Source organism: Cyprinus carpio, chromosome A2 (assembly GCF_018340385.1).
Source record: "Cyprinus carpio isolate SPL01 chromosome A2, ASM1834038v1, whole genome shotgun sequence".
Classification (NCBI taxonomy): domain Eukaryota; kingdom Metazoa; phylum Chordata; class Actinopteri; order Cypriniformes; family Cyprinidae; genus Cyprinus; species Cyprinus carpio.
The window spans coordinates 6,177,805-6,193,380 of NC_056573.1; the positions used below are offsets into that span (position 1 = coordinate 6,177,805).

Genomic DNA, 15,576 nt, shown 5'->3' on the forward strand with positions numbered 1-15,576 from the left:
ATTTAACTAAACATTTACCTGTGAATTTTGTGGACAAGAAAAGGAAACATTGCATTTTTGTTGCATTTACGCAAGATTATTTTGGAAAGATTTAGAATCTATATTAAAAGAAAACTGGTATGTATGTTTTTTTTTCAGAAGGAATTTTTGAAAACATAAGCACAGCATATAATACAGTTATTTATTTTACTAGCAAAATATCACATGCAAACCAAAGTTTTCACATTTTATATATGACTAAATTATAAATTAACCTCCTACAAACAAAAAATAAAAAAGAACTGAAAACATGCAACGCTTTAAAAGCACTGAAATGTTGGAATTTTATTTCATTTTTGTTTTTCCTGGCAACTGTTTATAATTTGATTATAATACTTCTTGTTCTTGAGGGATTAAAAAAAAAAAACTTAATTCTGTGAATTAAAGTATGAATTAAAGTTCTGTTTTTTTTTTTTTTCTCAGGTTAAAAGTCCCTTACAGTGAAATATCAAAACAATGATTTAAATCCTGAAATTAGTTTTGGAAATCATTTACTCACACGCATGTCATCCCAAACCTGTATGACCTGTATTTCTTTTTTTAGAACATAAAATATTAAATAAGATATTTTGAGTTTTTTTTTTTTTTTTTTAATCCATATAATGGAAGTCCATAATGATAACCAAAACAGTTTTGATATCATCTTTTGTGTTCAAACAAAACAATGAAAGTCATACATTTAGTCATTTTGTCATATCCAAGTTTGGAACAACATGAGGGTGACAAGTTTCATTTTCGGGTGAACTTATAGTATTTCAAAGGCTTAAAAAGGATGTTGCACTAAAAGCTCGCTGAACTACCACGCACACAAAATATTTTCAAGGCCATCTGACTTTATTAATCAAAACCTGATTTTATTGTATGGATCATGTGACTTATCAAAGTGCGGAATGAACTGCAAACACAGTATATCAATACATCAAATGGAGTCATTAATCAAGGAAAACTGAGGTAATGTTCAAATTAATATTATTTCTAGGATTGCAAAATATAATATTTTCAGTTATTATGACCTATGTATATAATCAGAACCAAACAAGCAAAGTGAAATCACTGTCTGGATATCAACAGAAAAAGTACATTAAGTCACAATAAAAAAAAACAAAAAGAAAGCAATAGCGACTGGCTCTCAAGACACCAGTTACTCTGTTTTAAAAAAAAAAAGAGAAAAACAAATCAAAACACTTTGATCTATAATTTTCATAAAAACCAAATGGAAAGAAACAAACATTCAAAGCAAGAATGCACATGGAGTACTAAAATTAAGATCTTGATATTTTCTAACTGTATCTGTGACAGCTTGTTCGACAATCTGCTCCATCTGGATGAGACCACTGAAGTCCCACTGACTGAATAAGATCCTGTATGAAGTCTAAACAAAAACCGGCCCAAAAAGATAAAAGCCCAAACCACCATTAGACGACTGAAGAGTAAAGATGCCTTTAATGTCTCTGGTTTGTATGAATGTCTCAGTCCTGAGGGCTTGGAAAAGGCAATGCAGATCTCAGTTCAGTCCTCTGTGCTCAGCAGAAGCTGTTTGTTTTCAGTGAGGTCCAGACGGCCCTCAGAAGGAATGTACTTATACAGCTGTACTCTTGGTGCCAATGTTCAGTCGTGCAAACGCCACAAAATCATCAATAAGTACTGGCCATGCTCCAAAAAGGGAGAAAATCAGAAGTATGAATGTGAGCTTCATTCTGAATTTGACTCACATGATTAAATTAAAACAATGTGTAAAGTCTAAGCATTTGACAACATAACCACCTTATGAATATTTACTAGTTCTCTGAATATATATATATATATATACACACACACACCCACTGGCCACTTTATTAGGTACACCTTTTCAATTTCTTGGTAACACAAATTGCTAATCAGCCAATCACATGGCAGCAACTCAATGCATTTAGGCATCTAGATGTGATGAAGACGATGAAACCGAGCATCAGAATGGGGTAGAAAGGGGATTTAAGTGACTTTGAACGTGGAATGGTTGTTGGTGCCAGATGAGCTGGTCTGAGTATTTCAAAAACTGCTGATCTACTGGGATTTTCACACACAACCATCTCTAGGGTTTACAGAGTATGGTCGAAAAAAGAGAAAATATCCAGTGAGCAGCAGTTGTGTGGACGCAAAATGCCTTGTTGATGTCAGAGGTCAGAGGAGAATGGGCAGACTGGTTAGAGATGATAGAAAGGCAACAGTAACTCAAATAACCACTGATTATAACCAAGGTATGCAGAATACCATCTCTGAATGCACAACACGTTGAACCCTGAAGCAGATGGGCTACAGCCACAGAAGACCACACCATGTGCCGCTCCTGTCAGCTAAGAACAGGAAACGGCGGCTACAATTCTCACAGGCTCACCAAAATTGGACAATAGAAGATTGGAAAAATGTCTGATGAGTCTCGATTTCTGCTGCTACATTCAGATGGTAGGGTCAGAATTTGGCGTAAAGAACATGAAAGCATGGATCCATCGTGCCTTGTCTCAACGGTTCAGGCTGGTGGTGGTGGTGTAATGGTGTGGGGGATTTTTTCTTGGCACACTTTGGGCCCCTTAGTACCAATTGAGCACTGTTTAAATGCCATAGCGTACCTGAGTATTGTTGCTGACCATGTCCATCCCTTTATGACTACAGTGTTCCCATCTTCTGATGGCTACTTCCAGCAGGATAATGCACCATGTCACAAAGCTCAAATCATCTCAGACTGGTTTCTTGAACATGACAATGAGTTCACTTTAGTCAGATGGCCTCCACAGTCACCAGATCTCAATCCAATAGAGCAGCTTTGGGATGTGGTGGAATGGGAGATTTGCATCATGGATGTGCAGCCGACAAATCTGCAGCAACTGCGTGATGCTATCATGTCAATATGGACCAAAATCTTGAGGAATGTTTCCAACACCTTAATGAATCTATGCCACGAAGAATTAAGGCATTTCTGAAGGCAAAAGGGGGCCCAACCCGGTACTAGCAAGGTGTACCTAAAAGGGGGCCCACCCGGTACTAGCAAGGTGTACCTAATAAAGTGGGCCAGTGAGTGTATATATATGTGTGTGTGTGTGTGTGTGTGTGGTGTGTGTGTGTGTGTGTATATATATATCCCAGAAGGTATATATATATATATATATATTATACATTTATACACACACATTTCATACATACATACACATACATACATACAGTCAAAGCAAAAGACACTATAGTATAGGACACTACAGTTCATTTATGTAAGTGAGGATTGCAAAATCAAGGAAAAGATGTAAAATCATGCAAAAGATGAAATAAGTTAAATAAGTGCAAACTAACCTTCCTCATCATAGTTTGACATATCGTCTGTGATCATCGTGCTGAAATCTAACAAAAGGTTCCATGTGTCTTTGGGAATGGATCGCTTATGATGCTCCTGCAAAGTATAAGCAAAAGCAAACAAAACATACTCATCCAGGTTTACAGGGTTAAATACTATTTTTACCGGTTAAGCCTGGAACACTCTACACTACTTTTGCCCAGATTTTTGCCACAGTTCAGTCTGGACACATCAATGATAGCTGCCAAAAATCAGAGTCAGTCTTTAGAGTTCACACAGTGTGTCATGGGCACAGACTCTGATTTTTGTTTTGCATCAGACTATGAATCTGTCCAGCCTGAGGATATCAGACATGTTTGGTATTTTGAGATGATTTTGCAATACATATTGTTTTAAAATGTCATGCATCTTCTAGTTACAAAGTGCATGTTTCTGCCCGAGTCTGTTGTGTTCAGAACAACTTGAAAGTTTATTAGTGTGTGATCCTCAGCTGTCTAGTGTATGATGCACAGTGTTCTCTGTAACCATTTTTAAAGTCTGCAAGTGTCAAAATAAAACTTGTTTTACAGTTTGGTGATGCTAGGGGGGCATACATTTAAAAACACATTCAGGTTTAAAAGGTAAATCTATTTCTAACTTACAGCCATGAACAGATCAATACTCACCAATAAAAATTTGTTCCATAGATCTAGAAATTTAAAACGCCCAGCCAATATTAAATTCCAGTATGCAATTGCCATTTCTAGGTCTAGAGAAAAACAAAACAAAAAACCTGAAAAAACACTAGTTAACTATACAAAAATGAAAAGTAACAAATGTGAATGAACCCAACACGTGCCTAAGCCCTTTTGTCCTGGATTCTTAGCAAAGTTGAATGTGAACTGATAGAAGTCTTTAAATTTCCCTTGGTCCTTCAACTCTTGCTCCATCCTGGGTAGCTGTGCTTTGAGTTTCTCTATACTGTCACATCTTGACAAAACAAAGGCAAAGATCAGCATTTCAGTGTGCAAGTCACTGGATGAGGGGCAAAGATGATTCGGAGAGCTCAGACGTGATTAAAAAAAGATTTACCCTTGCTCAGCCATTCCCTCCATGAACTCTTGTTTGGAGAACTCGCATTGTGTCGCTGCCCGAAACTTCCAAGCAATCAGCAGAACACTTACACTGGCTGGATCAAGTCCCAAATCATCGCAGAACTGCTGGATTCCATCTATACCGATCTTGTTATCATCTTGAGGGTCTGCAAAAATGAATACAAAGCAAGAAATTTTCTCTTTTCTTAAAATTTCTTACAGAAGATTTACACAAAGCCATGGTTTACTGTGTTTGTAATAATTCTGTATATTTTAACACACAAAACAGTAATGACATGCTGCTCGGTCCTTACCTCTGTATCGATTGTAAAGCTGTTCTAACTTCTTCCGGTCTAGTGTTCCCTTCAGATTATGTATGTAGAGGTCGGGATTTTGGAAAAAGTTGTCTGTAGCAACGTCTAGCTTCCAATCATTCTGAGACAAACAATTCAATGCTGTTTTCTCGTTTGACTGGGTAAAGATCATGAACTGGCGAACTTTATCCTTCTGAGAGGATTTCAGCTTGTTCTGTAACAGGGAAAAAGTATAAAGCCACATTCAGTTAGTTACATATGTTATATTAACAGTGACTAGTACAACAGCATGCTCTTTTACATAGACCCAGTCTGTGTTAAGAATCAGCATCACAGTGACATATTGACAACAAATGATTATTTAATGACAAGTAATAGAAATAATTTATTTGCTCTATACTAAAAAGTATGAATATAAGTTAAATACCACGAAGACTTCATACATAACGACCGCTTGTCTGCTGAACAGCTTTTCAGCAGCATTTCAAACTGTTTGCATAAGGTTTTGTAACCGATAAACAAACAAATAATCCTTTACTGTGGCCCATTAGTTCGGCTTCTCATCTGTGAGAGCCTGCTGTCCAGCAGCTCTGACCTCGCTAGCCTCAAAGCTACCTGCTCTGTACTGCTGTCTACCAGTTAATTCATCAACACTCTCTCTCCTGCTAGATCAGTTTAAAGGAACGTCGTCGTCAAAACAGCCTAACAACTACACGGGATTCGTCGGCGCGGTTTATAGGTATTTTGTGACTGTAACGCACATTAGTAAAACAATTGTGGTGGTTTTTTTTTTTAACATTTACCATGTTTGTGATTTCCAGACTCCCTCTTCCGCTATCCCTCTCTGCCCTGCACCTACTTCCGCTCATGCGCAGTGACACTTGTACCGCAGTCGGCTGTTCGCCATAGAGACTCAGGTTCATATACGAAATACTATTTTCAGAAACAGCAATCTGTAAAAGATAAATCTAACGTCCACCAGTGTGAAGGAAATGTAATATTATGTTGAGGTGAATGAGCATAGTATTTTTTTTTTCTATAAACAGGCTACTGAACTAAACAAAACTTCTATAATATCTATCTGTTTTTTTTTTTGTTGTTGTTTTTTTTTTTTACTTTGAAACGGAGATTTCCATAATTGGAAAAGTAATTTACATTAATACAATGTTAAAAGTCAGTTAATATTTTTTTTAACTCTAAAATATTTAAGTAGCTATGTATTATTCTTTGTGAATACCTACATAAATTATAAATACGAATAATTATAAATATGAAATAAATAAAACACATCAATATTATGATCTATGACAATTTGTAAAATCCAGTAACCACAAATAAATAAATAAATAAAAATGAAAACAATTGGTCAAAAGATATGGGAACTCTGTAACATAAATGTTCCATTTATATGTTACTAATTACTGTTAGCAAAATAATATAAAAACTACATTCAACTTTTCTTTTAATCAGATTTAAAACACAACATCATTAATTCAAACTAATTCTATTTCAAATATTTTCCAAACTAGTGGAGCAATGATGACCAGTAAATGTTGCTGATTTATGTGTTTTTTTTTATCACATCATAAAAATTCACAGATTTATCCACTTTTATAGTCTATGACATCTTTATGGAGTGGTGGAGGTAAAGTAATCCATAAACCCACATTTCCAGCAATAGATACATACACAGGTGATAGCTATATTTTAGGTTTTAAATGATAAAATGGGTTCTAGTCACTGATCTGTCATATATAGATCAGTGGTTCTAGTGGTTTTATGTATAGGAAAAAAAAGAAAAAAAAAAAACAACATACGGTGGTCTAAAATGATTAGTTCACACAAAATGTTTTCATTATTCGATCTCAAATATTTTTCAAACCTAAACTGCCTCAGGCATCTTTTTTTTTTTTTTTTTCATTTAAAGTGAATGGTGACTGAGTGACCGAGGCTAAGTCACTAATAGCTCCTTTTGTGTTACACGGGTGAAAGAAAGCCATACATGTTTAGAACAACATGAGGGTAAATGAACTAAAATAGAACTTTAATTTAAAGGTGATCTGTCACTTTAACTCAGTCCCATTTTAAGGCCATAAGTGCGGAGACCCCGTAGCGACTCCACTACTCCCTATCAGTGGTGCAATATCCTTGCGCTTCTCCATGTAGTCCCATGCAAACTTCGACATAACAAAGATAAACACTCATAAAATTAACATATATTTAACTTGCATTACACCTCTAGTCGCGATAGATAAAACATTAATCGCGTGTAGCTTTTTTAGTGTTTATACAGTTTTACTGTACATTTACAAAAAAGAAGTCCCGGTTAGATAAAATCGCCAGAGATTCACATGTTCTTCCTTTCCGAGTGAATGCCGAAGTCGCGAACGGACCATGTCTAGCGGTTCTGCTGATTACAACAGGTACAATCTTTATGACACGTAACCCGCATTCATTTTATGTCATATGCTTTCCGTAAATGTGTGTCTTGTTGAATTGGAAAGGCGTCGGGCTTATTATATCCCCGGCGCTGTGGATTTTGACATGGCGCGTGTGATAGGCCGCGCAGCGTATGTGTACATGTGTACTCTCACGTATTCATCGCTCACGGCCATCTATGACTATAATGGTTATTTTTATACTATTTCTTTTAAATAAATGGCGTTAGCAAGTCTCGAAAGGATAAATGTTAACTAGGCTTCACGCCCACCCTGAAATCTAACGCGTGGTCTCCATGTTTGAGGCCTTGAATTCACGTCTCCTTCACTACTACCTTAAAATCTTGTTCTTATATTTTGTAAAGTTGTAGGTTTGGTGTGTTTTATTTTTTTCTTTAGCCATTTTATTCTCGGGAGGTAAATAATTTGTAATATTCTACAACTAGTGGTAGTAGAAACTGCTTTTTAACACATTAAAGATAAGTTGTTTCTACTGTAAATAAGTGGGACTGAATTTGGGCGTAGGCTTTAAGGGAGACCATGACGAAGTCATTTTCACTTAATTCGACCCATTATTGACTACAGTGTTTATTTACCGCTTTGATTGTTAACGGTCGTCCACGTGGCATTTTTGGAACGTGCGCTCACATGCACGCGCGTCTCGTGATGGGTCGAGTTTTGTAATGCTGTCAGTTTAGTAACTTCATGTACTTATGCTGTATATTTTTATAGCTCACGAGATCGAGACCATGGGGGGCCCGAAGGAATGGAGCCTGATGGTGTCATCGAGGTGTGTATGGTGGTGAAGTCTGGTGGGGTGGTTCTAATTTAAAAATCTGGAAATTATGTCCGTAGTACTGCCTTATCTGTATATTTATTGTACATTTGTAACATGTTGTAGACACTGTATATTCTGTACTTACTGCTTATTGCACTTCTGGTTAGATGCTAACTGCATTTCGTCGTCTTGTAATTTACACGTGCAATGACAATACAGTTGACTCTAATCTAATCTGGACTGGTGATGAAGAGTTTTAGGTCAATCCGTGAACTCTGCTGTGCAAAGGCAAAAGACCGTAACTTTGTATTTGATCAAATTAGTTATTGATATCTTTGAGACATTCAAGACCTCCTTTATCATGTGGATAAGGATTTTTCTCTTTTTCTTACTTATAATCAGATTATTCTCTCTGTGCCAGCCTGTTAGTCAGGGTCTGCCCACTTCTGCACGCATGTGGACTCCAATGCCGTGGCATCATAGCATATCACACAAAATCAGTAGAGTTCGCAATTAAATTCATATTCTACCTTTTCTTGTAAATCGAAAAATTCATGGAGATGTTTAATCCACTAGTATTCTGAGCATTATTTCTACTTGCTGGCATTCACATCAATACACAAGTAGTCCTTTTAATTTTGGTTAGGCAATTTTCTTTCAATTCGATGTAAAAGCAATGTCTTGCATTCTTTAACGTTAGTGAACATTGCAAATAAATTGGCTGCAAAATGTTAGGCTATCCACTCACGTTAAACTTTTTGTCTGGTGGTCATGATCAGAAAAAAAGTCACATTACTGTATGTTATAGCATATGAGACAGCCAGGGAACACTCGATTTTAATGGTGATCAGCAGCCAAATATTGTAAATAACGTGGCTGCTACTCCTTTTTGCCTTGGTGTGACTTTTCACTTTTTGCCGACAATGCAAAGGCAGTGTACAGTAACTTTCAAATACAAGTAAAAATCAAGTTTGAGCTAAACTTTTTAAATGTATATCATTTTAATTACAAACACATCTAATTTCCAGAGTCCTACCTATAATTATTTTGTCTGGACAAATAAAAATATTTAAAGTCATTTTTCTCAGTTTCACCTTCTAGCGAGTTAATGTCTTTTGCCTTTGTAGGGTAGAACTGCCTCGAAGGTGTGGTCACATTTTGCGGGTTAAAAGGTTAATTGTCAGTGGTGTAAAAATGTATGAAGTGCAGCTCCCACAGATGTCACTTTTAAACCAAGCACCTTTCTGTTGAACACTGCGAAACCAAATTGAACACACACAAAATCTGTGTGATCATACAACCCACTGGATTTTGACGAGCAGCAATAAATGTGAGCACAAATTTAAGTGCTGCCTTCTGAATTACAGTAGTTACAAGTTTCGTAGTTGGAAATTGGTCATGAAGTCATTTATGACTGGGAAACTTTTGATAACAGAAATGAGTGGGCCATTAACTTAACGGGATACTCCACCCCAGAATGAAAATTTTGTCATTAATCACTTACCCCCATGTCGTTCCAAACCCGTAAAAGGTTCGTTCGTCTTCAGAACACAATTTAAGATATTTTGGATGAAAACCGGGAGGCTTGAGACTGTCCCATAGACTGCCAAATAAATAACAGTGTCAAGGTCCATAAAAGATATGAAAGTCGTCGTCAGAATACTCCAAATAGAAAACTGTTTCTACGGTGACATTAGTTTTATTTGTTTTTCCCACTGCATCTACGTTGAGCTCTCGCTCCTTCATGGCCGTTTATAAATGTAAAAATAACTTTTTGATGCCTGTATTATGAATATTACACAGCGATGATTTGACTGAAATATCAGAATCATCAGCAAAGTATTCAGATAGCATGGTGAATGAATGCAGTAAAACTGGTAATAAGATGGTTGTCAGTGAATGTTTATTCATTTTCAGAATTTGTTTTGGTATTGATTTAATCTGTAAAGAATTTCAGCTTTAATAAGATTTCCCCAGGAAATGGGTGAAAATGATCCAGGAAGTTGCATAAACTCAGCCTTTATGTAAGGACTGTATCTGAAGAACAAGTCTGACCCACTGGCTGTTAGCCAAGGGGGAATGAGTCTTTCCAGATTCAAATTAACCAATTTACATGATGTAACTGGCTTGAAATTATGATCAATCTTAAAGAAAAATGAAATTACTAACTAGTAAATCTAGTTTAAGCTTTATGCAACGCCACACTGGTGTCCAGTGTTTCCTATTCTTTCCGACTACAAACACTTGAATGCAACGTACTCCTTTTTTACTTCAGTATTGGTAAGTAGGGCATTTCTAATAGCATGTGAAGGCACCAAAAGCCCGGTTTGTTCCCATTTAAAACTTGTGACCAATTCTTTAATTGACATGCCCCAATACAGAAAGGGGATTTTTTTAAATCCTCAATTGTAATTTAAATACTGCAGTGCTTTTCATGTGTGCTCTGCATGTTATCCCGTCCCATCAGCTTACAGTAAGGATATTGTCTGTACTTGGTGAGTTGAGTGTATTAAGTGAGATCTCTCATACTCATTATTTTACAGAGCAACTGGAACGAGATTACAGATAATTTTGATGACATGAACCTGAAGGAAACCCTCCTTCGTGGAATTTACGCCTATGGTTTTGAGAAACCCTCAGCAATCCAGCAGCGAGCTATAATCCCTTGTATAAAAGGTACAAACAAGCTCCGTTACATTCAGCATTAGCTTGACATGGTTTTTAATAAACAAGATTACTTGTGCACAATTTGCTTTCTGTATATAAGTTTGTAGTCTAGTTAAACTCAAGTCTGAGTCTCTACTTATTTTAAACTGATAGTATGTGCTATGCATTAGTGTGAATTGATCCTTGATTTCTCCATAGGATATGATGTTATCGCTCAGGCCCAGTCAGGCACTGGTAAAACGGCCACGTTTGCCATTTCCATCCTGCAGCAGCTGGAGATTGAGCAGAAAGAGACTCAGGCTCTGGTCCTGGCACCAACCCGAGAGCTCGCTCAGCAGGTATGCTGTACCTGAGGTCACCATAAACTTAGTGTCTCAGACCAAGGCGGCATATTCTGGCAGTAGCCCCATTCAAGGTACTCTTTCGCTGTTCTTCCTGCTCCATCAGTCATTAAATGTGGATGATTATTTTTAATTTGTGTAATTTTATGAGCTAGTTGGCAGGAAGTAATTTGGTAGTGCTTTAGCCAGAATAAGTTTCTGGAGTACAGGATTATTTACTGTAAATGGTTGGAAATGAGATTTTAGTTAATGGTTTGGTTGTTGGACTGCCAGGTGGCTTCCATGGGATGATTGTAGCAAAAAAACTGTCGACAAAAGTGAGAGATGGTATACTTTCTTTCTGACTGACTTGTTATGGAGATGACTTTATTTTTTAATTTTTTTTTAACTGATCATACTTGTAAATTTGGCTTTATATGTGCACAGTGACTGTCAAACTTTAGTACTTGAGGATATGAAGCATTCCTTTTATTATAAACCCCATCTGTTTTTCTCTGCTCTCTAGATTCAGAAGGTTATCCTGGCCTTGGGTGACTACATGGGCGCTTCATGCCATGCTTGCATTGGAGGCACCAACGTGCGGAACGAAATGCAAAAACTCCAGGCCGAAGCGCCACACATCGTCGTTGGCACGCCAGGCCGTGTGTTTGACATGCTGAACAGGAGATACCTGTGTAAGTAGTGAATGCAAATAAATTAGGCTAAAACATGCAGGCCCAGTTGGGAGGAAGTATGACGTGATGGTATCATCTTTCGGGACTGACCTATAATGAAGATATTTACAACTTAACTGATCATACATTTGACCATCATGTTTTAACAGATTAGTAAGGATTTGAATTAAAAGTTTTTTTTTTTTTTTTTTTTTTTTTTTAACAGCTCCCAAATGGATCAAGATGTTTGTCCTTGACGAGGCTGATGAAATGCTGAGCCGCGGGTTCAAGGATCAAATCTACGAGATTTTCCAGAAATTAAGCACAAACATCCAAGTAAGTCAATGTCTCGGTATCAGACTCTAAATGGAGGTGTCTTCCACTCAAAAGAACGGTGCTAAAATTGCAGATTCCAGGTTTTCCTGGTTTATGTGATGATGCTAGCAGAGTATCATGTGGAAGAAGAACAGTAGACCTGTACCGGGAATGAAACTGAGTCGGACCTCTTTCTTAATGTCCGGTGGCTTATGTTTCAAGGTCCAGAGCAACAATACATCAGATTTCAACTGGAAGAAATCTGTGATACCATATTGAAAATCTGTGGCTAAACTTTCGATTATTTTTAAAATCATGTCAAACTGGAGACGATCTGTGCTACTTTCAGGTTGCTCGTCAGTTTCTTCAGTCAAATGTTCTTACTTCCATTGCACAAGATTCTCATAAAAAAAAAAAAAAATCAATCTTGCTGTTCATTAAAGCAAAAGGGAGCAAATCAAATTACCAATTACCAGTTATATTTCAAGCAAAATCCTTCACTAGCATTTTCAGAACTTACCCAAATCTGTTTGTTTTTGTCAGTGCTCTAACAGTGTCTCTTGTTGCCAGGTTGTGCTGCTCTCGGCCACCATGCCCGCTGATGTGCTGGAGGTGACTACTAAGTTCATGCGTGAACCTGTTCGCATCCTGGTGAAAAAGGAGGAGCTGACTTTGGAGGGTATTAAGCAGTTTTACATCAATGTTGAACGAGAGGTGAGGCACTGGTTGTCTCTATTTAATGTCTCGTGCCCCTTCTTTTAAAAGCACCATGCTAAAATCACCAGTTCAGGGCCTTCTGGTCTTGCTCTGGTGTTTATGCTAGTACTGGTTAATCTTAAAGAAGGAAGAGCGAAAGCACACAGTCGGAAATGAGTCTAGGGCGGACCTCTTTCTTAATGTCCAGTGTCCAAGGTCTCGAGATTTTGTGCCATACAGTTCATGAACTCAGGATATTGATGTAGGATGACTCTGCTAATGCTAATTCACTTATCTGTAGGAGTGGAAGCTGGACACGCTGTGTGACCTCTACGAGACCCTTACAATCACCCAGGCTGTTATCTTCTTGAACACGAGAAGAAAGGTTGACTGGCTGACTGAGAAGATGCATGCCAGAGATTTCACCGTGTCTGCTCTGGTAAGCTGATGTACATACGTGCTAATCTGAAACTGATGGTTCTAATGGTTAATGGTAGGCCAGTGTTTGATCTAAAAGACAGATCACACATTATGGTGTTTAATGCTGGATCAAGTATGAAATGATGGTCTACCATCTTTCGGGACTGACCTCTCATGGAGATATTTGTTTCTAAACATTACTGATCGTACTTGTCCAGAGTTTCTAAGCCAGCATGACATGTGTGATGTCTTGCATAGGTTAAAGCAGTCTCTGTTTTTCAGCATGGAGACATGGATCAGAAGGAGCGAGACATAATCATGAGAGAGTTCAGGTCTGGCTCTAGCAGAGTGCTCATAACCACAGATTTGCTGGTGAGTAGGGCTTTTGTTTTCGAAAATTTCTGAAAGATTGCTTTTTCATTTAAAACCATTTGGTAATTGTTACATTTAAAAACAAATTATAACCATATGGAAATAAAATGCTACTTTGGTTAAAAATCTAAAAATAAAAGGTTACTCCACTAACAGTAATTCAAAATCTGTGTCTTCTATTCAAGTTATGTTTCAAGTCTTGAATTTCCAGGGAATTACTATTTATTTCTTTTTTTTTTTTACTTTAACTTTGCCTTTTAAGCACCGGCAAGATTTTCATTACCTCTATAAAGCTACATTTGTCTCAAGTTTAAGCAAATTTTCGAGACAAGTAAATTGTAATAAAATTAGGAACAGAGTTACAAGCTTTGGAACAAGTGACCATTAACTAAACAGTGATTTGAGGCAAGAAGATTCAGCACGATGAAGTGCTGAAATCAAAACCTTTGTGAATTGTGAGGAAACAAAATAATTTAACTTTATATGGTAGATTGTCAGATGTTGAAACACTTTGACTTAAATTATTTTAAGTAGTTTGAAAAGGTTGTCAGTCCAGAGTAGTTGTTTATTTAAAAATGGCTTTCAAACTTTTACCATGAAGATAGCTGTAGAACCTGCTATGGCATAAAAAAAAAAGACTACACAAAACATTGTAAAATTTTTGGTCCTTTTTAGCATGACTGACCATGAAATCCCTGTTCCTCAGGCTCGTGGAATTGATGTGCAACAAGTTTCACTTGTCATTAACTATGACTTACCAACAAATCGAGAGAACTATATCCATAGGTGAGTAAAACGTCAAGGTGCCAACATGTTTCTCACTGGCTGCATTCAGTGAATCATTTAAAGTTGATGTTTTCGCTATAATCATTTCTCAGGATTGGCCGTGGAGGTCGGTTTGGCAGAAAAGGTGTAGCCATCAATTTTGTTACTGAAGAAGACAAAAGGATTCTACGAGACATTGAGACGTTCTACAACACAACTGTTGAGGAGATGCCCATGAATGTTGCTGACCTGATTTAAACTTTGGAGATTTTAATGCAGGGATAGCTGTTGAATGATCACTTCATTTGCGCTTATTTTATTGGAAGAAAAAATAATCTACGCTCCTCAATGCTGGCTGCGGATCCGACTTACGAATTTGATACGTGACGTTGACTCTCTGTGGACAGTTGTAGACTCCAGCCATATCAGTATTTACTGGTGGTGGTGTTTACAAAACATGGGTTCTTTACATGTATTCTTTTTTAGGTGTATTTTCCCTAGTATGTTCAAAATGTACGTGATAGGTGTTCTTCATCGTTTAGTAATTTACTTATGGACTAAAAGATACAAGTGCTGCATTAAGTCTGCCAATTATGTTATGCTAACATATGTGTGCAGTTTATCTGGGTTCATTTCACCTATTTAGTAATATAAAGGCAAGTTTTAGTTTTGTGGAATGTATTACTTTAAATGTATATTGTTTTATCAAGTACTTCTTTTTGTGAAGTCCTCTTCAGAGGTGGGTCTTAACACCTTAACTCAATGTTCCATGTAGTGTTTGGCTCATTTGACAATAAAGGGGATGATTATTCTGTCCATGAATTGCTGTCCAGTGTCTTTTGAATTGGCTCCTCCAACACTGAATCTGAGATATTACAGCAGTTTATTTTCCATAATGATTTCCAAAAAAAAAAAAAAACGAAGGAGAACCGCATTTCAGTTTGGACCAATAAAAGGCGGTTCAAGGCCAGAGGATGCACTCTATCCGTGCCTTGGAGAATTCACTTCCTGCCACTGACTTTAAATTAACGACCATTACTGGTAATAGATTTCATGATTCTGGGAAAACTTTCCACTAGAGATTTGGTCTTATTATAGGTCAGGCATTTTGGCTAATGGGACTTGGTTTTCTGTCAACATGCTGTTTTAATTCAAGATCTGAGCATCGTTTCATTTCTGGTCTAGTTTTTCCACACGTAACTTTCTCAGCCTTGAGATTTGTGTTCACTGGAGTTTAGAGGCCCTACCGAACTTGCCAATAGCGTGCTGCAGGGATGATGTATTTTTGTAGTGCAAGACTGAGCTGGTTGCTAACAATTGACTAAATGGGACTGCAGGGGTTTCCTGGGACGTTAAACACTGAAAATGAAAACAAAGAAAATC

General features: G+C 37.1%; 2 protein-coding genes and 4 non-coding genes across 7 annotated transcripts; 5 read left to right on the forward strand and 1 right to left on the reverse strand.

Moving 5' to 3' along the window:
* Positions 1-872: 872 nt before the first annotated feature.
* dcun1d1 (DCN1, defective in cullin neddylation 1, domain containing 1 (S. cerevisiae)) lies at positions 873-5,673 on the reverse strand. 2 transcript variants are annotated; one of them, XM_042770697.1, is made up of 7 exons: positions 5,552-5,673; positions 4,749-4,962; positions 4,433-4,601; positions 4,200-4,330; positions 4,027-4,109; positions 3,361-3,457; positions 873-1,695 (listed from the first exon to the last, which is right to left on the reverse strand). In XM_042770697.1, the coding sequence occupies exons 1-7, from the start codon at positions 5,669-5,671 to the stop codon at positions 1,619-1,621; spliced, it is 891 nt and encodes a 296-aa protein (XP_042626631.1). In that variant the 5' UTR covers positions 5,672-5,673; the 3' UTR covers positions 873-1,618. The 2 variants fall into 2 exon arrangements, with proteins under 2 accessions (XP_042626631.1, XP_042626633.1); XM_042770699.1 differs by lacking the exon at positions 5,552-5,673 and adding an exon at positions 5,176-5,521.
* A 1,354-nt stretch (positions 5,674-7,027) lies between these two features.
* On the forward strand, positions 7,028-15,015 carry eif4a2 (eukaryotic translation initiation factor 4A). The gene is made up of 11 exons (XM_042770688.1): positions 7,028-7,171; positions 7,919-7,976; positions 10,508-10,640; positions 10,830-10,969; positions 11,478-11,646; positions 11,852-11,961; positions 12,511-12,654; positions 12,938-13,075; positions 13,339-13,428; positions 14,135-14,214; positions 14,307-15,015. Exons 1-11 carry the CDS (start codon positions 7,143-7,145, stop codon positions 14,449-14,451), a joined length of 1,236 nt encoding a protein of 411 aa, XP_042626622.1. The 5' UTR covers positions 7,028-7,142; the 3' UTR covers positions 14,452-15,015.
* LOC122135382 lies at positions 11,703-11,772 on the forward strand. The gene has a single exon (XR_006153485.1). It is a non-coding gene; the product is annotated as a small nucleolar RNA SNORD2 (small nucleolar RNA).
* Positions 12,001-12,178, forward strand: LOC122135375. Its single transcript, XR_006153480.1, has one exon. It is a non-coding gene; the product is annotated as a small nucleolar RNA SNORA81 (small nucleolar RNA).
* On the forward strand, positions 12,691-12,876 carry LOC122135376. The gene has a single exon (XR_006153481.1). It is a non-coding gene; the product is annotated as a small nucleolar RNA SNORA81 (small nucleolar RNA).
* On the forward strand, positions 13,190-13,266 carry LOC122135384. Its single transcript, XR_006153486.1, has one exon. It is a non-coding gene; the product is annotated as a small nucleolar RNA SNORD2 (small nucleolar RNA).
* Positions 15,016-15,576: the final 561 nt, after the last annotated feature.

Coding starts and splice junctions, on each gene's coding strand:
- eif4a2 (XM_042770688.1), top strand. CDS start 7,143: ATGTCTAGCGGTTCTGCTGATTACAACAG. Junction 11,962..12,510: donor AATTAAGCACAAACATCCAA/GTAAGTCAATGT, acceptor TCTTGTTGCCAG/GTTGTGCTGCTCTCGGCCAC. Junction 14,215..14,306: donor CGAGAGAACTATATCCATAG/GTGAGTAAAACG, acceptor ATCATTTCTCAG/GATTGGCCGTGGAGGTCGGT.
- dcun1d1 (XM_042770697.1), bottom strand. CDS start 5,671: ATGAACCTGAGTCTCTATGGCGAACAGCCGACTGCGGTACAAGTGTCA. Junction 4,963..5,551: donor GTCTGGAAATCACAAACATG/GTAAATGTTAAA, acceptor TCCCTGTTACAG/AACAAGCTGAAATCCTCTCA. Junction 4,602..4,748: donor GCTTTACAATCGATACAGAG/GTAAGGACCGAG, acceptor TCATTTTTGCAG/ACCCTCAAGATGATAACAAG.